Here is a 25524-nt window from a genome sequence, read left to right as displayed (position 1 = left end):
ATCATTTTCTTTTTGAACACCTACAGCATAATTGCCTTGCTAGCATTTTGTAAGTCACAGATAAAAGAATCTCAGAACATTTAATTATATCTTCTGTTGACATCCTCACCACTTAAAATTGTGGGATGTTTAGCCTAAGTCACTGAATTATAATCAAAAGATAACCTGTTAATTATTTCAATGTGCATCACTTTTATTAATCCAAGCATGCACACTCTCAAGACATCCAAGTCACAAGTTTCAACTTTATACCTTTTCTATTGTGAAGACTCACACAATACTCCCAGTTCCAAGTGTTTTTTATGACATTTATTTCAATAGTACAGTCAGTTTTTAAAGAAGTCTTATAACAGATTAAACCAATTGGATCTACAACTCCCATTTCCAAAAATGGTTCAGAAACTGAGAGCAAAAATATAGATCTATATTTATATATGTATAGAAGTGGCTCACACTTCAGTGAAAGGAGACATCGTTTTAGTTTATGGGCAACATTCCCTGCATCATATGCGGGGCAATTTTCAGACTGCTGCACTGTACAAAAAAGAATGTTAACCTCTAACAACAAGGAAAACCCACTGCGACTGCTCAGATACAGGGGGTGCCTTACATGGGGGCACAATGCCAAGAACTAGAAAACACACTTTCTGACTTGTAACTTAATTTAAAAGAAAATTTGGTGGGAAGCATTCAGAAGTTAATTGGCATTTTTTTTGTACATTCCTTTCCAAATACAGCTCACAAAGTTGAATGCAAAAGCTTTACAGCATCTACAACAAATCTGGTTTTATACAAATATTTTCAAAATGTTTTTACCATCTGTGCCACCCCAGAGGCCCCCTTCCTTCCCAGCCCCTGAAGCACGAGTTAACCCAAAAATCAGAGACTTGTGTAAAGCAGCGTCAAAATAAAGCAAAAAGAAACCAAAGTACAAAAGAAAGCCCTGCTACAACCAACTCCACAGACTTGCTGTTTAAATATAACCTTACCTGTGTTTGCTCAGACTGAATTCTTCCTCAGCTCTACACACTTAAAAACTGCATTTCTTACTCTCTTCTGAAGCTGTGTGACATTTTGCCGAGAGCGCACAGATTCTTTTGAGAAAGACTTCAGGTACACCCAGCATTTCCTTCTCAAAGAATAGAGGTTGTTTCATTCCTAAATGGTTTTTCCCTTTTTTTAACCTGAGAAATTATCAGGAAGTTCATTACAGAAGGGTTGGGGGTGGGGGTGGGTTGTGCTGGGTCAGGAGAATAGTTTTTTTCTGGAGATATTAAAATCATACACTTCATAATAAAAACAATAAGAAAAGCTTCAGTCATCTGTGAAGAGCATCCTTGTAAACACACCTAACTCCCCTTCATCCCCTAGGGTTTAGAGGTCTTCCTAAGCATTATGCCAAAACCAACTGGATCTGGAGGACCAAACATTTGTTATAAATAATTAACTGAAGAAATGCTACCCCTAGGTCAGTTACTTCCTTTTGTCCGAGGAAAGCAGAGGCCCAAAAGTTCATAAAGCGCTGCGACTGTGCTGGAGAACTGTAATCGATAACAATAGAGAAAGAGGGATGGACTGTTCCGTTGCCCTGTGTTAATTATCCAGCCTCCCATCCTCCACATAAAATAGCTTCAAATATAAAACAAAGCAGGGATGAATATTTAAACTACACAGCAAATATACATCATCTCCAAGATCTGTAAAGAATAAATATTTTTTAAAAATTATGCAAACACGTGCCACTCTTGCTCTTTAACTTTACCATGCATATGCATTATTTACAATTTGAAAAATACTGATTTCCTTTTTAAACAAAAGTTCTGTTTTTTTTTAACCACCTTACAATCAGCCAATCCACATTCAGCTACCCAAAGGGGAATCTCACCACGTACAACATACATGGCTATAAGGACGTTTAAAGCTGTGTTGAAAACATGTAAATCCATTCCCTATACACAAGGAAACGGAAAATGAAGTCAAAATGGAAACAAAACAAAAAAGTCAGGTTTGAAGGAGGAAGCTACGGTACAAGCCTGGAGGGTAGGGTCTTTTTTTTTCAGTGTCTTTCTGCACTCCACTCTGCTGCTTACAATACTGTTGTACAATTTGTATTTTTTTAATATTCTACCTTTTTATTACAATATAATTTAAAGTTTCCATTAAACAAAACAAGAAGAATGAAACAAAAAAGTGATGCAAGATTGGGTAGTAGACCAGCGGTGACAGCAGAGGCCTGTGCTGCCCAGTTTAATTGCATCAGCACTCTAGTTGGTAGAGTTATTCTTAAAAAGTTCATGGTATGTAGGATTTATCCTCAATCCTCAATGTACTCCCAAAGGTCTTTCTCGTAACCTTCGTGCACATGCTGTAGCAACACTCTTCGCCGGCTCTCACAGTATCTGGGGATGTGAGAGAGAAGATACACTTTAGGGTTAAGGATCTTTGAATAAGCCTACCTTGTCCGCTGCCAGCTACTCCCTTTGTTCAATACAACCAGACAACTTACTATGAGCTGCTAATGATACTTTGGAGGTACTGCTTTAATCCACTCCAGAGAGGCCTTAAATGTCTTTTGTGTATATTATAACTTTAATTCCACTCTAAAGTGCTTAGATATTCAGATATTACACGATATTCATTTTCCGTTCATGGGGCAAGATTCCAATTTCAAATAAGCAATGACTCAGTAACTGAAGTTCATGAAAAATACCTAAGAAAATCAAGAGATTTTTACAGATCAGAACATTTTTAAATCTCAGAGGGTAGATATTTTTACACAGTTCTAATGATTTAGAATGTTTAGAAAGAGTTCACCTGCTTTTTTTTCAGAAAAATGACTTATACTACTATACTGATGAAACATACAACTGGAGATGATAACAAAATACCACCTCTCAAAAACTCCACAGCAGGCACTCTGACCTGTATTTATCCTGTACTTTCTGTTTGATGTCCTGAAGTGAGTCCTGGGAAATATCCCGTTCCAGATATCCAGACAAAACCTCTGTGGCATTTTCCAGGTCTGCCTGATTGTTCTAAAAAACAAGGGGGGGAGGGGGAGGGGAAGAGAACAAAATAAGAGGGAGCAGAGTGCAGCCATGCCTTTAAGACGGCCATGTGCAGCTAATTAGCACTACCACCCAACAGACCACAACCATCCATAAAACAAAAGGCATCTTACAAGGAAAACATTCAGGTTAATGTTTTTCTTAGAAGTGCAAGTAGAATTCAATGAACTGTAGGGATGAGAACAATAATTGGGTCTGTTCATTAAACATAAGTTGGCCAAGCCACATCACAGAAATACAAAGCTTTAATAATGTACACTACTGTCTAAGACGAGCAGAAACGTTAAAAAGTATCAGCAGCTCGTCAAGAAGCGACTCAAAATCCCCTAACCCCTTTTGGGTCTCATACCTCAAAGATAATGGACTGATTATTCTTCTTGAGGTAGAAAGCAAAGACGTAAGTGTACATGAGCGTGGCACGGCACTGGCACAGCACATCGACGGCCTTCTTCAGGAACTGCACTTCAATCCAGGACATGTTGTGCTGCTGCATCTCCTCCATTTTCTGCTTGACCTGAGCGTACAGCTTGTGTTCAAAGCGCAGGCTCTGCATGTGGTTCATGTAGCGGTTGCAGTAAAACAGGTACCTTTGCAAGGCAGCTCTGGATCGCTGCAGGGTGGACAGAAACACCTGCTGCTTATAGAAGGAACTTACAGATGTTTCAAGTTTCCTAAAAACTGCACATACCCCCCCCCCCACCACCACAAATTCACACGTTTACTGTAATATGATTTACAATGTCTTCTCTGCAAAGAAGAGAAAATCTCACCCCTCTGTGAATGTACAAACTTCAATAATTCCCGTTGCCCCCCTCCCTTCCCACAGTTGTACCCACTGGCTGTCAGCTGAAACACGAGATGCTTAGTCATCTCATGAATACCCTCTGTCTGCACTTTTCAGCAAAACAACCAATGCTTCACCGGGCCACTCACAAAAACAAAAACAGCTCTCTCTCACTAACAATTGTAGTAAAATCAAAACCCCCTTACAATGGCAAGGTAAACCTCGTTCCACACATTTGTTCCCTGTAATTCTGAAAACTGCACTAGGCACTTTTTTGTAGCACAACAATCATTCCATGTGCAGCTGAACGCAAGTCTGATTTACCTCTTGAGCATCTCTTGCTGCCTTAGCATCATCTTCATTGTAGCGATTGCAATTGTACCTTTAAAACAATGAAATTATCATTAACAAATAAAAAAAATCTTCACAATCTTATATGTAAATAATAGCCAAATGCATTGCATAATGGTGATTTTATGTGTGGTAAATAATGCGATTGCAATTATTTCAAGCAATCTTTCATCAGTTTATTGTTGACGACATTACCAGCAATTATGCTGCAATACATGTTTTATTTACTGGTGAAAGAGGTGTGGGAATCTTGCTCAAGATGTGGAATTAGGAAAACCTCAACCACCTGAGCAAGTTCCATAAAAGAAGAAATGAAACCAGTGAGGGAAGAAAAACACCAACAACAAAAGCCTGCTAAAAATACCCCCCATGTCATAGCTGCAGGAGAGCTGTACCCAAAAATGTACCCACAGCTTGAGTCCGTTTATATAACAGTAATATCATATGTTAAGTCAGATTTCTGTTTTCTTTTGCAACAGCGAGACAGTTTCTTTTCACCTGAAAAAGCTTCAATTACGTCTGCTAACCTAATACTACGATTGTGCACAAAAGGGTTGAAGTGTGTTGTTACCTTCACTCAAGGAGCACACTCATTTCTCTTAAAGGGGTGTCCAGTTTACAGTTAGTAAAAATAGTGCTTGATTGGCTGCATGACAACAATGAGGGAACACTGAGGAAAAGGGGCCACTTATGCTGTAATGAAGTAAAAACTCGTACAAATATTGAAAATTAAAAGAACAAAATCATAAGATCCTTATCAGACTAACTGCACATAAAAGTAGTGCTGGGCGATAATTCGATTACGATAATTATTGCGATATAATTTTCCTCGATATAATTTTAACAAAAGTTCGATAGATGTTCGATATATATGTTTATGCTGCATGCGCACAAAATATTGCACGAGTGCGCGTGCGTGTTGCAGACCGGGCAGCAAACGTGGTGCTGTTGACCCACACGGTGGTGGCTGACAGGACTGTAGTCAGAGTGGAGAAATGAGCGACACTGAAGCAAATGTAGTGCTGCCAACGACCAGCTAGAAGGACGATGACATCGTCGACAGAAAAGGTCATTCAACTCCGGTAATTTGGAGATATTTTGGCTTTTTACGATCAGACATAAAATAGAGCACTTTAAACTTTGCAGTCAGAGCCATCTTCTATGTGTGTTTTATCACACTGCAGTATTTAATCTTTCTATTAAAATATTTATTTTGTAAATTTTACTCATGCATATTTTGACATAAAAAAACTTGAATACTCTCTACCTCAGATTTGTTTAATGTTTCTGCTGTTTGACAAGTGTTTGTTGTGTTCTTAAAATAAAGAGCTGTTTAATTTACCAATTAACTGTCTGGTTTCTTCAACTTTCACTCAGGAGAAAAAATCTGCCTTTAAACTTGAAAGAAATAATGATTTGACATTTATCGTGATAATTATCGATATCGACTGATATGAACATTTTTATCGTGATAATGTTTTTGGCCATATCGCCCAGCCCTACATAAAAGGCCCACTTTTTCCTAGATTATTGACTGATCAGCTTAAAAATCACCGTAAAAACGGGTCTCCAAACATTCATCATCTACACCTGGGATGTACTGGGTAAGAGAAAATCGCACATAGTATTGCAAGGACTGAGAAACCAAAATAACTTCATTCACTGGTATACCTGAAAGAAACCACCAGCAGACCATGAAACCTACAATACAATTTTGTTTTATTAGGCTCCACAAGATCTTTGGGTCACAAAGCAAGAAGCTTTTTAGGCTGAAATCTCCTAAACAGCTTCTTGAATAAATGCTATACATTATGTGTTGTCACAATCGGATATTAATTTATTCCTGGGGAAAACATTACCTCACTGAAGATGGCCAGGAATCTGTAATGACACATCATACTTACCAGGCAGATCCATGGGGTTCCCAGGGACCTAGGCAAACCCAGCAGAACTCTGCTTTACAATTCTGGTTCCGACACACCATGTGATTGCAGCCTCCATCTTTCTCAATGGTCACATGACATTTGGGACATTCCTGACGACAAATGCAGAGTAAGCTTTTTAAAATGTATTTGCAAAGTGCTATTCAGCCTCTCTCCAAATGATAAAGACAGCGGGATATTCAAAGGTAAAGTGCCATTTACCTTAGTGTTTGCTGCGATCCAATTTGATGTTTCACTGTCATCATCACATTTTTTGATCCATTTTCTCAACCACTACAAAATGCAGAATAAAAACCTTCCATTCAGAATTATGAAAGCACGCCCATAAACAGAGCATGTTCTTCCCTCAGTTGGAATTAAGCCAGCATAATGTAATAACTAACTAGCACATTAAAGTTACACTGATACAGTACAACTGTTAGTAGCTAACAATACTACAGAAAGAGTTATGTCGTATGATAACTCACGTTAACCATCTATAAGTAGAATTTAATGCATGTGATCTTGACAGAATCAATGGTAAAAGGAGGACATTGCACAGAATGTAAAAATACAAGTTAGATATATCATGTTAAATACATGCAAATTAAATTAATACATTTAATACATAATACCTTTATACACAAAGTACATTTGCATGCAACTTAGCTTTATTTCTGAAATTAACTGCTTTATGTTAGTGAAAAAACAAAGTCCTTTTATGAACTTTTTTACAGAGCCTTTTCAATTTCTTTTAATCAAGACCAGCAATAACATTTTTATTGTTAGTCTGACAGCCCAGGGAAAAAGACCAGTCTAAGAACTTATCCAGCTAAGTTTGCTGGATAAGACCAGTCTAAGAACTTATCCAGCAAACTGAATTCCTATCCTTCGTTCACAAACATGTCTTCCTTCCTTTCAACACAATACTTTAATTTAACCACTGTTGAAATCAAGAGCTTGTTGGGCAGAGTGGCCAAGTATAAACTACAATAAAGAACTTTTTGGCTCTGAAGATCTGTTTTCCAAATGCACCTCTTTCAGATTCATCTCACAGAGGTAATAGCTCATGGTATTTTAATCTTCACTTGTACCTTTTCTATTTTAACTAAAAATGCTGCCCTCCCACTCCACTGACAGTTTATTCACACTCCCAAAGCATCATGAAAGCTGGGATAAATAAATTACAACCAATGAAAATGACTAACAACTGAATACATTCTAAATGTAAATAAGATTTCTCATCTTTAAAAAAAAAAAGACAGGGAGCAGATGTCTCCGATTCATCTTTGAATAATTTAAGATGTGTATAAAAGGTAAGCCCCTCCATGCATGCCAATTTAAAAACGAGCCAGTTCTGGAGAAATTAAATCAATACTGAAAATGTCAACCAGAAGTCTGTGATTAAAATAAGAAAGCTAATGAAAGACAGTTCAAGGACCCTATACCATGTACAGGTACTACAAATTATTTTTTCATTGAACAAATCTGGCTCATTATTGCATTTACATTAAAGAACCCGGCACCCATTTGTAAAAATTAAGTCTGAAATATGATTTATCATGCACTAAAAACTATTTTTCACTTCCGACATGACTATGGAATAATCATTATTTTTAATTTTTAACATTACTTTAACAGAAAATCCAAACTTGATTCCTGGCTCATTTATTTTGTTTCCACACATATTCCCAAGATTAAAACGTCCCCGTTTATCAAGACCGTCCAGGAAACAGCTTCTTGAGTCTCTGAAATGCACTGTAGTCAGTCATGGTACATTAGGCTATTTGCATATGTGTCTCCCACATGCCTTTTGCTAAAACACAACAAGAGTGTTCACACAAAAAGTGAACAAGGCAAGTCTCATGTGGTACTCCTCAGTTAAGTGAAGAAACACTACATTGTGAAGACATAACCAGTTATTCATACCTTGCACTTGACAGGATCGTGCCAATTTTCTCCACAGTTGAAGCTGGGATTAAGAGAAAAATTCCATTAAAGAAATTAATCACAGTTTTTTTTTTACAGTATTACGGTTTTACAGCACTGTGCTGTGGTCTTAAAAAAAAAAACAGAAAAGGTCTGCTGCAATACTAGAAAATCACAGAAGCAGCCTAGCTGGTAAAACCATGGAAACTGCTCGTCACTGACAGGGTAAGGTCATTAGGAAACTACTGAAAGAAGCTCTTGCAAGTACCTAGCCGTACTTTCAGTAAGAACTGGGCCCCCCAGTCCAACAACAATAATGCGCACTTGGCGTTTGGGGTGCGAAAGAAAATGGTTAACCTGGTAATGAACATGCTTAAGGAAACTTGCTGACTCACTGAGTGACAATCACTTTTGCCTGATGTGACGTGTGATCGTCGCAGTTCCGCGCGGGTCGTGCCCCCCGCCGCCCGTTCCATCCCGCACACCTGGGGCGCGAACCCGGGTCTCCGGCGTAACGCAACAGGGAGCCAGCCGCGTGAGCTAAAGGAGACCTCCCCCCAGCCCAGGCAGCTGAGGTCCCTGCTGCGCGCAGTGAGGGCGCTGACGTCACCGTATCCGAACTAGCTCCGCTACAGACGCACACCTCAAACTGTGTATTATGTACACAGAGTGGAAGAGTACCGTAAACTGACAATCTGCATTTAAAGTGTCACCTTGTCCACCTTGATGGCACAAGAGGAAGCGCACCAGACAAAAGAGGTGCTCAATGAGGTGCCAGTAGATAGACAGGTCTGCATGATGGGATGATGTAATTGAAAATTTTCAGCTAACAATTTCTCTGGTCACTCACCAGAACTGGCGTCCACATTTGCACCGTACAGGCTTGGCATCAGGATACTGGACTTTAACAACATGATGGCAGTCTGGAGCTGGACACCATTTTAACAGTCGATTACACTGGAGGAGAGACAAGACCAGGGGCTGATGACAGTCTTCAATCCCAAACAAAAAGCTGCGTCATCATTCTCTTTTACAGTTCCATTCAATGAGCAATTCGATCACACAAAAAAAGCTGTACAATTCTCATAATATCAACCATATCGTTTTAACCAATGGAACACACTCTACCAGACTAAGAATTACATGTAGTATAGCAAACATGTAACAGATGTGGAGGTAATTCCCGATCAGCCATCCCATGTGTTGTTTCCTGACCTTCTGTATTTATTAATTTGATAGCCGACAACATTACAGAAACACAACCTTACCTCTACAAAACTATTAGTGATTAAATGTTGGTACTTCAACTTGACTTTTGAATCTGTAATCAGTCGCCTATAAGGAAAAACAGAAGTGGTTTTAGTGTCCAAGACAATCCAAATGCATTTAACAACAAAACTAGATAAACTGTTCACTTAAGGTTCAGATTAAATGTGTTACAATATAACATTTAGGGCATCCTAAAATAGACAATCTTGTCTAACAGCTGTAAAAAAAAGCACTGATTTCATATTTTCATTTGACACTGTAAGAACATGACATTTCCACTCTTAGAAAGAAAACTAGAGGATTATATTCCATAAACTGTTATTTAAAATGTTAAAAAGATTCAGCCACTGAAAGTCACAGCAGTCATAAAAAGGCTAAAAAGTATTTTGTTTTACTTTCAGAACTGTCAAGACAGTCACCCACATGCAAACATACAGCTACCAAAGGCTGACAAAAAACTATCCACGGAAGAGATCAGGATATAGGTTAAGACATACTGATGGTGTTAGTACAGGGTGAATAGGGGGACACAAGCTAATGTTAGAGCTCTCTAGATGTGTCCAAGTTAACAAATAAATAGAACCTACAAAAAACCCAAAAGGCCTACTGTTTACGTCTTTACTTAGGATACATCATATAAGCCTTTGAAAAATCTGAGAAAAAGAAACTCTACACAATTTCAAACAAAGAATGTTTGATTATGCTCAAATTATTTTTTACCCATTATTCAATATCTGATCCGTATAATTAAGAGTGTACAAAACGCCGATGTGTATATGTTTTGCATATTTATTTTTTCCCCATTACTGGTGTGGGTTAATAGCCTGAATCTCAGTTTTGAATGCATTCATACTTGTATTTAAACATGATACATCTGCTCTCTGCAAATGAACAAGCCATAGAATATAAAATCACGCTTAAAGAGTTAAGAAACCTTTAACCAGAATTTGGAGTGGGTGATGGTGACCTACTTCTTCTACAAACAAGTCTTTCAAATAATCTGCAGCTGCTTAACTGTAACAATATGTAATAGTTAAAGTCACACATCCACTGTTCTCATAAGCTGTAAACCCAATGAGCTTCCAAATGTTTTGAAAGCAAATTTGATGAGATTTCACTTGTTTCATTGCAATTTTGAAAATAAAACATCTCATTAAAAGGGTTCTCCCTTTATACAAGCCAATTTCACAAAGCTCAAAGGCTTGCTACAGCAAAAGAAAAATAAAAAAGCACCATATTTATCAGCAATGAAAATAAAAATTCAATGAATTTTTTACCAAAGAGTTGCTGTGCCAATGTTTTAGACTCTGGTCTACTTACATGACTGTATTGTCGTCCACTAAGATATCGCAGCTGTGAGCAGGACAGGAAATGGTCTTAAAGAGAGAGAGGGGAAAAGAAGCAACTATTCATTCAATGCCAACTTTAAACTGAGGTTCGAAACAGTTACAACCTTTAACAGTACAACACAAATGCAAATTTTGCATAATGCTGAGATGGCCAAAAAAGCCTTTTTTCTAGCACTCAGTTCTGGAGTATTTAGTTTAATCAGTTTTACTATTTGGATTCTGTGCACTGTGGCATATGGCAGAAATTTTATTTTCATAACCTTTTTCTAACCTGGCATTAAAAAGACTCCATGTCGGATTAATTTCTACAAGTAACATCTTGGTGGCACTGTAGTATGTTCATTTTTCAGCTAATACTGTTAAAGCATCTCAGATTTAATCAACTGTTCTAATGCTGTACCAATATTAATTAATTCCAGTACAAAACTTACTTTCATATTCAAGGGCAAATATTAAAGCAAGTCCCCATTCACACTTGGCTGCCTCTAAGTTAATCCAGAAGTTTCTGGAAGCTTTTAAAAGCACTTCATGCTTTTGACTGAAGAGTCAGACCAAACTTCAGAAAACTGCCTTTTGAGATTGCAAATGTGATGTAAACATGCTAATATTTCATAGTACAGTAACACAGCATGAAGAGAAAAGTACCTGTACAAAAATGTCATTATAGATATTTCACTGCTTATGAACTTTCTAGACTACTTAAAATACTACTACTTAATATTAGTCTTTCATTTACATGCTTTCACAAGGTTTAGAGTTAAATATCTCCTTTAATGTTTGATGCTGATAGGCATCACTTAAAATGACAATCGTGTTAAAATCTGTTATGTTCCAGATGAAATCAAATGCTTTTCTTGATGGTGTTTTCAGCTTGGAGTTCAAAACCATCACCGACACCAAGCCATCTTATGATGAAATGAATTAAATCTCGTCTCTGCCCCTCCTACAGTGTCTTTTGTCTATGCTTAATAAATTACATGATAAAATAAGGTTTTAATATTACCATGTGATATTACATAGGACTCCTATCTAAATGAATATGAATTTGTATGCCTTTATTTTTTACTGAGCAAAACCTCTTTCATAAATATTTGCTACAATCAAATTTATCAGTTAGCAGCCAACTGTCATCGTACACTTGAAGTAAAATGTTACTTTCTATGCAACCTAATCGCCAAATAGATTTGAAAAATATTGTTAAAGGTCTTAATAAAATAGCCAAAATATGAGCCAGCAACCTTACGAGGAATATGACCTTTTCAGTACTGTTAAATAAATTTTAATAATACTTGTCTATGTACAAGTGGTTTACCTTCCAAGTGCTTTTATTTCCTATTTTTCTGTGTTGTTGAGTTTGGGAGTGGCCCATTACTGACACATCCTCACTGGTAATATGTTACAAAAAGGCCACCCAGGGCTGGTTGCATGTTCACATACACAATTGCCTTGTCCTGGTGCTGTAATTGTCAGCCCCAGGCCATACACAACGTGTCGCCAAAACTCTGGTCAGCCAAGGTCTGCCTTTTCACATAATGAGCGTTTTCACCTGAGAATAGGTGGCCCTGAGGATGTCTAGAGTCAACACAAAACAAAAGGGGTTGTATGTTCAGTGAAATGTGGCTCATGTCTCTACATTCTAAGAATTAAATCCAAGCATGAATCAAGAAAATTGAACAATCTGTTCATTTTTTCCCGATTCCTGGGTACACTCTGGACGTTACTAAGATAGCCAAATCACGCAACTTTAGAGTCATACAAAAGAAGCTGAACACTGAATACAGCCACACGTTAATTTGAATGAAAAATTAAAACATCATTAACGCTGACAATCAAAGCAAATATAGTGCTCGACATTAAACCAATGTTCATCATGAGACTAACACTTCAAATTTGCTTCAAAGAGTTTTAATAAATGGCCCCACTTTCTCTAAATTCTGCAAGTGTTAAGTGAAAGATATGTTGGTACCTGTCCCATTCCCTCCTCAATGATTTTGGTTGTTAAATATTCACTCCAACACTGCATGCAGAACTTGTGTCCACATTCCAGGCCAGTGAAGTACTACAGAAAAAAGAAAATGTTCACAGAAATGAAAACCACTTTTATCCACAAAGAAAACTTCAGATCTTGGTCATTTTTGACTTGTGCCAATCATGGAATGTACTGTAGAACATTTACTAAAAAGGTTCAGGTTAACCAGACCTACTGTCACTGCTAGACCTTCAAGCTTCCTAAAAGTATGAAATGAAATCAATCAGGAACACATAACATCAAGAAAGGTAATGTTATGATGACATTTACAATCTCTTAGAAAGTGAATTAACACTTTCATTCTCATTACCAGTCACCTGTGCAAGGCTCATGTATTCCCTATGTTCCCAAATCAAAACATTTTTTACAAACCACACTGTGCTGCAACATTAGTACATAGCAATTGAGTGATAGAAAACGTAATTTCCAGCTCCATGGACTAGTGAACAACTTTCAAGAAAGCAGTAGAGCAAACAAAACAACCTCATCTTATAAAGCAAGAGGAGTGTGTCACGACAGAACGGTTTGCAAGTGTACAATGCAATTTACTGTTCGTATTAAAATATTTTCCTCCTATTTAAACACATGTATCTGTTCCCTCAAATGCAAAGCATTTAACACAGACCTATTGTTTCCTCTTGAAGTGGCCCAATGCACATCAGCTCAACTTCTCTGCAAAACCCACAGACCCTTAATATTGAAACTTTCATTAATGCTACAAGAGCCTTGCGTTTCTCCTCTTGCCTGGTGAGAAAGTCTGTCATTCACTGGTTTACTGCTAATTATATGGCATCCTCTGCAGATTTCCACTTGATTTTCAATTTATTCTCATTATGTTGATATCGCTTCAATTATGAAGTTTAAAACAGGAAATATACTGCAATATGGCAGTACCAAAGAAACATCAAATCCTGTTATGATTAAATTACTAAAATAAACATTCCATTACAAATGGCCTTGCCCTATGATTTATATTAAATTTGATTCAAGATATACAAAGAATCAACGACTGAAACCCAGCAGACTACTCAATAAATTCTGCTTCTTTCAACTTAACAGTATACTTTCAGGAAATGCCCGTATCTATGCAAGAGCACATTTCAGAGTGCAGGAAAAAAAATCAAAGCAACTTCCTCACACATTCTGAATAGCAGCTATCCACACAATGAAAAAACAATGCAAACTTCTATTGCACAGCTCTGTGGTACTGACCGAATTAGGATAGTTCAGGTAGCAGATCTGACAAGGCATGTCCTGGGCTGAAGACCTTGTGTTCATCTGACGGGTTCGAGACTTCTTACTGGGGTTTATAACATGACATTCTGAAAATAGTTTCTCCAGGTTCCCGTCAAAGTACCTGAGAAAATGACAGATAGTTAGTGGAAGAAAACATAAAACAAACAAAAGTTCTAATGAACAACTCTCTCAGTTCCATGGGTACAAGCAGAAAAAAAACAATCTGTCCTACTAAGTTTACCAGGTTGCCAGTGATCAGTAGAGGCTCATTATGTTACTGTCAGGACAATTAATAAAACATGGCTCTACCTAGACTTGTACAAAGTACAAAGCCTAGTGTTTTTTAAGTCACACAATATAATCAAAGTAAACAAAAATGAAGAACCTTTTGACTTCAAAGCACTTCAAATAAAATGCTATAATGCCAGAAGTTATACTGTAGCACAGTGGTACATTAAAAGCCAAATTGCCTCTTGATTCTGGTAGATCTTTGAGGACTCCAAAACAGAGAGGACATAAGCATTGTAATACATCAACAACAAAACCAAAATAAGAGCCTCCATTTCGAAATGCAGCATTGGTCTCCCAAGACCACAACTACAGATCAAGATTACTTAAGTGACATCCTTAAATACGATCAAAATAAAAATCCCATTAAATATTCCTTACTGTCACTACAACTTTGCTAGATTTAGTGCTGATCAAAGATGCTAGCATAAAATAAAGGGAACAAAGGTTTATTGCCTGTCTAACAAGCAGATTGTAAGAAGATTTTTTTTACCATCTTTGAAAAGTTAAAATAAGAAATTTAGACATTTAAAATGTAAAATTAAAATGCTGGCTTGCCACTTCTAAACACAAGCCTTTCAGTGAAGTACCCTCATCTTTTCTATTGAGTTAATTCAAAATTAAATGCTGTATTTTCACATTGTGCTGTGCAGTAAGACGAAAACCTTGGTATCTGATACTATACCTACTCCTTTTTTCACTTTTCACTTATGAGCTTTGGCACCAGTTTAGCCTTCTTGAAACTGTCGATATTCTCACCTGGCACTGTTGAATGGGAAACAAAACTCTCTCTGTCGTTTGAAACTTGTACCACATAGCTATTAACTTAAGTTTTAATACTGAAAACTACACAAGATGACTTTCACATCCATTTAAGTCATAGCACAGAAGTGTAGCGTCACGTTGTTAGGAGCAAAACCTTTAGTGCTTTCATTTCTGAGTGACACTTTTTATGGGATATCTGTCAGAGAAGCAAACTGCTGTGTCACTCTATAATCCAGTTAGTTCAAAACAAGTCTTGAACCTCACAAATCCATCCTGGGTCATGTTTTGGTGACTACTGCTCTGACAGATCCTAAATAAGAGATCGCAAAAAAAATTGAAAAGAAAAAGTCTGATTTACTTGCCTTTCCATCAGCTTCTCTTTGTCCCAGTTGAAGTGGCTAAGAAGTATTCTTGTTATAGTTGCAGGATTCTAGAAAGTAGAAACACAAATCAGGCTTTGCTCTTGTATGTTGGCAAAGAAGTTATGTAAAAATCCAGACATTAAATAAATGGATACTTATTCACGTTTCCTTGGCCCGTCTGTGTAATTCCACAATATGGAAGTAAAAGTATATAAACCTATACTCTTATATCATACTGCACTAGCTATAGCTATGAACACATTCTAGCACAAAAACACATTTGCAATTACTACCAGTATAAACCAATAAATGAAATTATTAAAAGGTTATGAGCACATAGTGAATTTAATTACACCACCTTAACCAAAGGTTTTGTTGAAAAATACTGAAACTCCAGAGAACAAAAGAATCTTAAAAATAAACGTGACAGTTTGACTTCAGTAATGACTTTTACACAAAAGGTGTCAACACAGTAAAACCAAATGCTTCTAAAAATCTCACTACCGCTCGTTAGATACCTACCAGATGACTGTCGTTTTTTGCATTTCTGCAGACCCAACACTTGTTTTTGTCTCAACCATAAACTGCGTGTTCTGATAACTGACACATTTGGCTTTCTAACAGTATATTTGAAAAATAAGTTACTCTTATTTCTTACTCTTATTGATACTTGAATCACTTGATTTCAAGCAGAGGTTTACACAAGCTCTTGGATAGCATTTCTTCTATGATGTAAGAAAACAATAACAGTTCCTCTAACAGTGGTGACCTATGATTTGATATATTCTTTTAAGTTTTTCAAACTTCTGACTTCTATTTCAATGGTAAATTGAACTAAATTGGGATGTAATGAAGACAAAGTACTATTGTTCTCCAAGTTCAGGATATTTAAATTATATTTAATATTTAAATTAGGATATTTTAAAACAATGGACTTGTGATTACTGTATACTGTTCACATCTCTGTTGAAACATTTCCAAATAGCATTAGGATTTCTTGCTTTACCACTAGTGTATACCTAAAAACAAAATCCACGCTAGGCTAAACTAAACAAAATGATCCACATCTTAGTAATTAGTATAGTTCTCATATTCTTAAACACGATACAGAATCATCATCCTAGGGCACATTTAAAGAGATACCACGATATTAAAACTGATAGAAATAAAATGTGATCATGCACCAACAAGACATTTATGAAGCAAGTTTAGAACATGTAAAAGACTCCTTCAAAAACAGGTCAACATTCTTAATGTAATTCTCAAAACCAAGCAATCGCTTCAAACTTCAATGATTCATTGTACACTGTACACTGAGGGCGGTAGGGTGGCTCTGTGGCTCAGGATCTGCGCCTGTGGCTGGAAGGTTGCTGGTTCGTATCCCGCGGCCGGCAGACGAATCCTACTCCATTGGGCCCCTGAGCAAGGCCCTTAACCCCAACTTCTCCAGGGGCGCCGTATAAATGGCTGACCCTGCGCTCTGACCCCCAGCTTCTCTCCGGTTTGTGTGTCTCATGGAGAGCAAGCTGGGGTATGTGAAAAGACAATTCCTAATGCAAGAAATTGTATATGGCCAATAAAGTGATCTTATCTAATGATTCCCCCCTCTGAAATTTTTACTTCATCTGCAAAACATTATGATTCTCAAACACAAAACAGAATACTAGGTCTACCATTTACAACATAATGGTATTGAAACAGATTTGCAAATACTATTTTTATTTCAAAAAGACTGTGCACGTCAGGCTGACATTTTTATGTGCATGTGTTTGCCTACAATACAACTACTATGATACTTTGCCTAAAATTTACCACTATAAAAATTAAATTACCAAAAATCTTAGACTCAACATTTCTGCACCTTTAATGTGGAAAGCAAAATATTACACAATGCATTTTTAAAGAAATCTAATTAGTGAACTAAAGCAAAAGTAAGATCTACATCTTTATTTTTTTGCAATAAAAGTCTGAAAATATCCTTTTATATAGTAAACTCTTGCTTTATTGAATTAACAAGGGGAAAGTGGTGTCCACCAAGTCACAAATGATATGCCCAAAAGCACTAAAACATATATACTACACATGCTTAATGGACCTTTTGACTTTTAACAATTGCAATTAACAGTCAATGAAAACTGTTTCTATGCCTTTTCTCTCAAACATACGAGCTGTTTCATGTGTTTTAAATATACTGCAAATAATTTGCTAAAGCACACAAAACAAACTTACCATAAGCAACTGATCTACCTCTATAGGGCACCATTGCTATTCCCAAATCTCAAACCTGTGTAATATTTAACTTTGTTCCGTTATTTGAGTATTTCATCGTTATTGCACAGAAAGTCCAATACTTCCCATTTTACAGACATGATTCCCCTTTAGCAGAATGTATCCTTTACACCCAAAGCAAAAACTGTTAAACCAAGGGTTTACTGCATTCAAAATGTTAGGGACTGCTAAAATAGAGGTAAATTGTCAGTAAAAATTCCAAAGCAGAAAGAAAGGAGTATTGAATAGGTAATCATCCAATTACATTCATTAGCTGAGGTCACATCAAGCCAACTGTTAGCATCTCCCATTAAAAACAAGAGAGCATGTGATGATCATTTGAAGATATACATAAAGGAAATTAACTTTCAACATTCTTTTGGGATTTTTATTTCAAGAGAATAAATCATGTGAAAAGAGGGCAATATTTAACACTTCAGACAATACTGTATGATGAAAGGCTGTTTTTAGCAGATCTTTGTATAAGATCAAAATCATAACAAGCCCTAAAAGCTTGTCAACTTTTACGCAGAAATCCATTTCAACCCAATAAATAACATTCAGCCTCCAAAAATGTAACTATAGAGACAACAAAGACACCTCAACAGTTGATAGTGTACTACACAAAGAGAGCATACTGGATTTATATTTAAGAATAATAAAAGATTTAGACAACGCTTTCTTGCAAAAAAGCCACAGGGCTGATAATTTTATGAAATGTTGGAGTACAATATCATGTGACGTTTTGTATTACTATCTACAGCTTTTGACATTGTTAAATGTTGCTTTAACAGAAGGAACAAATGGATTTTGCTTTCTAAATTGTGCAAAGATGGATACTATTTACATTTCATTTTTTTTTTAAATGCTGCACGCTGACATTAGAAAGACTGGGAATTTTCATTTACTATTTTAACACACATTTCATTCCTTGTCAGGGTACACTGCTGAAAACCTTAACATCCATTCAAACAGTTTGAGAAAGCCTTTCATTCCATTTCAAAAGACTATCCTGGTATGCAGGATTATACCCTGAACTGGATGCTATCTGTTGCTAACAGATACTAAGTATCACTGGGTACACACACAAGGAAAATTTGAAAAAACCTATCAAGCTACCCATCATTTATTCTTAAGATGGGAAGAAGCCACTGGAACTGGTGAAAATCCATGTTAACGCATGGAGAACATGTAAACTCTATAGAGAAGGTACCAAATCCAGAAGTTAACCAAGGACCCAAGAGCTGAGAACCATAACACCAAGTGGCACCCAAATACCTTAACCTTGTATTACCTCTTAAAATTATATTTACAGAACAATCTTTATCTGTGAAAGAAAAATTAAACCAAAAATCTGAAAGGGTATTCCTCAATAGATTAGTTTTTAGATAAACTAAGAATATTGCCATTAGCTGGATTAGACAATTGTTGATATAGTAAACTTAACACCTCTTCCAGCTGATGGCAAAGTTGATGATGGGCAGTGTCAACTTCTGACCTTCTCTCTAGTATCTTAGAACCCCACACCCCAGCAAGACACCTGCGGGACTCTAGGTGCACAGTGCAGAAAATCCTCTTGCACAGACGTAACAGCGAGACGTAACAAACAGAACCTTGGGATCTACCAAGTACTATATTTAGACTTAAGGACAACCATTTCGTAACACCAAAGACATTCATCACTCGCAGCAGCACCACATGCAGTTGCAGCAAATAGTATCAATAAAGAAAAAGGAATCTGACAAAAAAAATAAAGCAGGTCATAAAGTCAAATGAGGACATGAAACAGGGTCACAGCTTCAGGTATGTTTTCTTTTACACTAACTGCAGGGGAGAGTATGTGTCAGGAAGCCAGCACTAGTACATACAATCTAAACACAGCATCCCTAACACAAAGGAACAAAAGGGAATTCCACAGCTGCTCCAATCTAGCACCTTACTGCAGGTGCTACTATCACTCAAATATATGCACCCTACTAAAATGTGCAAAGATTTTGCATTAAATGAAGAATGTATTTAATATGTCGAGATCATTAAAAAAAAAAGGTGAATAGCACAAAATACCTTTTGGAACTATTCCAATCCGTTCCTTGGCCTGACTGTAACCTTATCCTAAAGGATTCTCACAAATGAGTCACCTTTTCCATGTGTTTAGTTCATTGATGCCAACAGTCTTGTTAAAACATTTAAGTTGTAGTCTAGCTCTAAGAAGTTTAATTTCTGCAGCTCTGCTCAAACCCCTTGGCAGCACAACAGAACTTGGGAAAAAAAAATACTTCAAACTAATGAAAATAAAATCCATAAAAGTTAGCAAAAAAAAGTCAAAAAAGAAAAATACTTGATATTTGAAACCTTCCACAAAAGCCTTGTTTGTCAACTACTAACTATTTTTGGCAGGCACATTTAAAGACTTTCGAAAACAGAACTAGGTGCAATTCCTGCATTTAAAGACAGGCAAAGTGAATTTGAACTACCTGCTAAGTTCCAGAGGGCCTCCTCAATTTACTTCCCCATACAAAAACAGGGAGTGTTTACTATACCCTATCACTACATGCCATGGCAGGGAAGAGAAGGTGTTTGCTCATCAACACCCACTCAAAATTCACAATCCCTTCTCTCTGAGGCCCCATGTGTGTGCCAAGGGTGTGGAAGCCAAAACTTATTAATACAGGACAGTATTCCAAGGAGGTCTGATTAGAGTTGTAAGTGACAAAGCATATGTTAAAAAACAACTGAATTTTACTTTTGTTAAATTATTTTTCCACCTCTACAACACGGTCAACGTTTTTCTAATTTTGATAGCATAAAGCAGTTAATTCTTGAACAGGAAAAAAATGTTTACTTACAGGGCTGCTACAGATTACAAACTATAAGATGGCAATATGTCTAATGAATTCAATACTCGCATGGATAACAGACTATACAAGCCCTTCAGAAGCTCCACTTTTGTAGACACATTCCTCACCTGAAGCTTATTAAACGGAGGTAAGATACCTTTTATTCCTGTCTCCACCAGAGTCCAAGGGTCATGCAAAAGATCACTTAAAAATATGAAAAGCCACATCACCAGAACCAAACCCCCTGGGTACATGAAATAAAAAGAAGTCCTGCATTTCTAAACACTGAAAATGCTAGCAATATATGCTGGGTGCACACTGCGTTTCCTTTATGAATAAGTCTTTTAAATGACAAACACATTAGAAAAACAATCTACACACCAAACTGGCTTTAAAATGAAACAAATAGAAGACAGAAGGCTAGCTTTACACAGTGTACATCGTAAGATTTATCTTGAGTCAAAGCTTCTGCAACGCACAAATTTATATGAATACTGGAACTTGAACACGCTGGAAATAAAGCAGTATATAACTACTGATTATAGTAAAGCTCTGCCCCTAGAGAACTTTGCTGAATTCTGATGGTATAAAGGGCACAGTGTAGCTTAGCTGGCAGCATGTGTGCATCTGCTCATCGGTTTGTCTCCTGTTGAGTTTAAAAAACTGAAACTGGAATTTAGTCTGAAATCTGAAACTGGAAGTATAATCTATTCCATTATGAATACTTACAAATAACAGCTTTAAAAAGCCATTATTTTTAGATTTAAACTCTTTATAGAGTAGCTGTCGAAGCAAAAATAAAAACAAATCCAGGTGGGGCTGCACACTGGGGGTGGTGGAGGGGATCCCCATTACCTGTGAAGCGCTTTGAGTGGAGTGTCCAGAAAAGAGCTATATAAGTGTAAGCAATTATTATTATTCTTTAATCACTCATAAGTGGTTGCTGCTCACACAACAGCAGGTAACTCATAAACCAGATGATCGTCAAAGGATGTAGGTGTAAAAAGGGTATTTAAAACATCTAAATATTTTTCTAAATGAAATGTAATTTTAAAAATGTATATTCAAGCTTTAAAGGATGGAATTTCCTAAACATATTTCTGTAAAGAAGATGCATTAGTCAGAAAAATTATTTGTTTTAGTCTGGTCCACTTGACCATAATAAGACATCTCAACTTTCAGACTATAATAATAATAATAATAATAATAATAATAATAATAATCGCTTACACTAATATAGCTCTTTTCTGGACACTCCACTCAAAGTGCTTTACAGGTAATGGGGATCCCCTCCACCACCAGTGTGCAGCCCCACCTGGATGATGCGACAGCAGCCATAGTGCGCCAGTACGCTCACCACACACCAGCTCTCAGTGGGGAGGAGAGCAGAGTGATGAAGCCAGTTCATAGATGGGGATTATTAGGAGGCCATGATTGGTAAGGGCCAATGGGAATTTGGCCAGGACACCGGGGTTACACCCCTACTCTTTTTAAGTACTCTTTTTAAGACGCCCTGGGATTTTTAATGACCACAGAGAGTCAGGACCTCAGTTTTCCGTCTCATCCGAAGGACAGCGCCTTTCTTACAGTATAGTGTCCCCGTCACTATACTTAGGCGTCAGGACCCCCTGCTGGCCCCACTAACACCTCTTCCAGCAGCAACCTTAGTTTTTCCCAGGAGGTCTTCCATCCAGGTACTGACCAGGCTCACACCTGCTGAGCTTCAGTGGGCTGCCAGTTGTGAGTTGCAGAGTGATATGGGTGCTGGCTACAGACTACAGATTTACTATGGAAATGTATTGTCCAGAAAGCTAAAGGTTGATTTTTTTTTTACTTATTTCAGGACTAAGGAACAATTAAAATGCATATTATTGATCCTGATAAAATAACTCAAGGGTAAAAAGAACAACCCTTTTAGTGAACATGTATTTCATCCTTTTCCACTTTAGGTAATCTTGCTTCCTGGCCGCATTGTGCATAGTGCCTGCATACTGCCGGAGCCTACATGCCTTACTAAAATATGGAGGAAAAAACATGACGATAGATAATTTGAACAAAACTTCAGCAACAACAGTCTTCCTTGTGGTCAATGCCAGAAAATCAGTACGGCCGCCGCTTAAATTGCACCAGGGGAGGAAAAGGCTTTCTGGCCGTGGATCAAATGAAATCCCGGTGTCAGCACCTTTCCTGAATAAAAGAAGTCGCTCTAACAAGGCTCGACCAATACGACCGTACGGCCACCAGACAAGGACCTTAAAGTCGAGCGGTGTTTGCTTAGCTGAAGTTTTATTTGGCTAAGCTAGCGCGGTGCGGTACGGAACTGTAAAATGGTACCGCCATCTAAACGACTTTACGACCCGCTGCCGTCACTACCGTCCACTGAAAACGACCCCCATCTCATTAAAACAGGACCGAAAACAAGGGGCTGACACTTTCGAACTGAACTATATATTGGCGACACTCTCAGCCGAGTTCTTTATCAATAGGAGAGGCATCAGCTCTCCGCCATGTTGTTGTCGGGCCTAAGAAGAATGATCATCATGCAGGTGGACAGCATCAGTGAAGACTCTCTTCCTTACCCTCTTTCCACACCGACATCCAGAACCGGCAAAAAAAAATAATAAAAATAACCCCCCGTCCCCGAAGAGCTCTGCTATCGCCCGTCCTCTACGGCGAGATAAGGAAGCTCTCGTTTGGGAATGAGCACCGCCCTGATAAAAAGTTATCCTACTTACTCTGAAAGCCCCACACTTTTTTTGTTGTTGTTCCCCCCTTTAAACTAACCGTTTCCAAACAGGCCTTCGCGCACTGCTGTTCCAGTGTGGGGGCCGTGCTCTGTCGCAGCCCGTCCCTCCCCACCTGCAAACAGCCCAAGCTAACCGCTGCCGTCTCATTCGGCCATCTCCGGCCTAACGCTTTCCCCGCATCCCCGGCCTTTCCTGCAGCCGGCTCGCCTCGAAACACCTCACCTGGATGACCTCGTTGACCTCCCTAATGCACTCCACCATGTGCTGGAGGATCTGCTCGGCGGTCAGCACCTCGAAGCGGTAGTCCTCCTCGTCGTGGCCCGGCCCCAGGCCGCTGCCCCCGGTCTCCCCGCACACGTCCCGCTCGCCGCCGGCCTCCGCGGGATCGACCAGCTCCACCTCCCCGAGCTCCAGGGTGTCGTCTTCGGGCTCCTCTTCGGCGCTGTCTTCGCTGCATTCCTCCTCCTCGTCGTCGTATTCATAATTGTAGCCCTCGTCCGAGTCCATTACTATGTTAACGCCGGATTGAGACAAGCGAAACGTCCAAAAAGGGCTAAATAGATATATTATTTACAACGCGAGACACAACGGGACCAGGAAAAAATTCATACAGACTTAAAAAATTTCAGCCGCAGAGAAAATAACAACACAAGCGCCGCCACTGCTGAGCCAACAAAGGGACGCGACGTCACGAACTGACGTCGACAGCGCGTCACAGCTCAGCCAAGAGGATCTGCCTGCTTTGTTGAGTGTAAATAAAGTCAGTTGAAAGAATAAAAAAAAAATATATATATAAGTGTACGTTGGTCAGGGATAAACGCCATGTTGGAGATTTCGAAATGCAATCATAGCCATATTGAGTGTGGCAAAGACGGGAAGGTGGAATAGCACATTGACGAAGGACTTTTATTGGACCGATTAACCACAGATTAATTTAAGAATTTGTTCGTCTAGATTCACACTTTTACATTTTTATCAGATCTCCCATTTCGTAAGAGCGCACTGGCGCTTGCTCCATTTTACGGGCTCATGTATTTTCCACAATGTTTTTGAAGAATTAAGAACCCGGGTGGCATCTATAAAGATTTAGAAGACCAGGAAGAAATCTTCGTGGAGACGTATATAAAGTAGACCCGAGGAGCTGTGAATAATGTGCACAGTGTCTTAAAACTCGTAAAACAAAACACCAAGAGGAAAAAAAAATCCATTCTATAGCTCAAACATTAATAGAATAATTTTCTTTAGTTGCTACACAATTAGTTTAAATTAGATTCCATTTTAACAAGATTTCTTAAGGATGTCCTTAGTCACCTGGGTAACAATATTCTAGCAATCATAAATAGCTCACTGGAAAAGTTGTAGCCTCCTTTATATTCGCCCTGGTAAAACGCCTTCTTGAAGGTCCCCAGTTGAGATGGTTTTTGAGTAATTTTAGATTTCTTACAACGTATTACAAATCTTTCTTTTCTAGCTGTAGGTGATCGAAATGACAAGGTTTGAAGTGAAAAGAATTCCCGACTAAAAATAATTTTGAAAAGTTTCAGTCTGGGATTCAGGCCAGGAACACTTGACACTGCCCTAGTAAGAGTAACAAATGATTTATTGTCGAGTGCAGATTTCGCTGTTATTTCTATTCTGGTTCATTTGGTACTGCTTTTGGGTCATTCCATAGGTGTCTCTGATGAGTGATTAAACTGGCTCAGACCTTTTTAACATTCTGTTTTTGTAGGGATTTCAGTCAGGTGTGGTAAATTTTAACCTGCAGTTCTCCTCCGAGTTCTGTTCTTTCTTCATACATTACCCTAGGTGATATTTTTGGCTCTTCCATTTGAAATCACGTTAAAAATCTGATAAACATCTGTTTTATCATTTACAAAATACTGCCAGAATTATATATTTTCTCTCTTAATTCAAGATGGAGAAAGTCATTTAGTGATTGATTGATTTCGATACTTTATACTGGGCTTGCAAGTCAAGCCTCGTTCTATGTCTACAAGACATTGCGGTAGTTTAAAGAACAAAGAAAGAACACAGCCTAGGAATCTTTTATTTCAATACACAAGTTAGTTGAGATCAAATTGTAATTTAGTTTGGCGACCTGGCCAAGAGACTGACAGCATTGTTTCACAAGGCCTGTGCTGGCATTTCCTCTATTGGCTTTCAGAGGGATATGCCATTGTTTTTAAAAACCCATTGTATATTCATGTTCGCTGGGGATGGTGGATACTGGCTTTTTTTGTATTCCAACATGAATGCTCAGATGTAAACCAAAAATTAATACTTTTATGCAGTAAACAGTTGTATTAAATCATCCATTTTC

The 25524-nt window shown here is 37.9% G+C and overlaps 1 protein-coding gene across 2 annotated transcripts; it reads right to left on the bottom strand.

Moving 5' to 3' along the window:
* Window positions 1-287: 287 nt before the first annotated feature.
* arih1 (ariadne ubiquitin-conjugating enzyme E2 binding protein homolog 1 (Drosophila)) lies at window positions 288-23896 on the bottom strand. 2 transcript variants are annotated; one of them, XM_088922358.1, is made up of 14 exons: window positions 23427-23896; window positions 15353-15420; window positions 13914-14058; window positions 12639-12731; window positions 10644-10699; window positions 9323-9389; window positions 8905-9011; window positions 8055-8097; window positions 6348-6419; window positions 6108-6238; window positions 4177-4234; window positions 3418-3678; window positions 2923-3035; window positions 288-2399 (listed from the first exon to the last, which is right to left on the bottom strand). In XM_088922358.1, the coding sequence occupies exons 1-14, from the start codon at window positions 23709-23711 to the stop codon at window positions 2315-2317; spliced, it is 1584 nt and encodes a 527-aa protein (XP_088778484.1). In that variant the 5' UTR covers window positions 23712-23896; the 3' UTR covers window positions 288-2314. The 2 variants fall into 2 exon arrangements, with proteins under 2 accessions (XP_088778484.1, XP_088778485.1); XM_088922359.1 differs by having other exon boundaries at window positions 23496-23850.
* Between the last annotated feature and the right edge of the window lie 1628 nt (window positions 23897-25524).

The sequence above is a fragment of the Atractosteus spatula genome, chromosome 7 (assembly GCF_055471065.1).
Source record: "Atractosteus spatula isolate fAtrSpa1 chromosome 7, fAtrSpa1.hap1, whole genome shotgun sequence".
NCBI lineage: Eukaryota > Metazoa > Chordata > Actinopteri > Semionotiformes > Lepisosteidae > Atractosteus > Atractosteus spatula.
The sequence above is the reverse complement of the archived record's forward strand: the minus strand, read 5'-3'. Positions and strand labels throughout refer to the sequence as shown.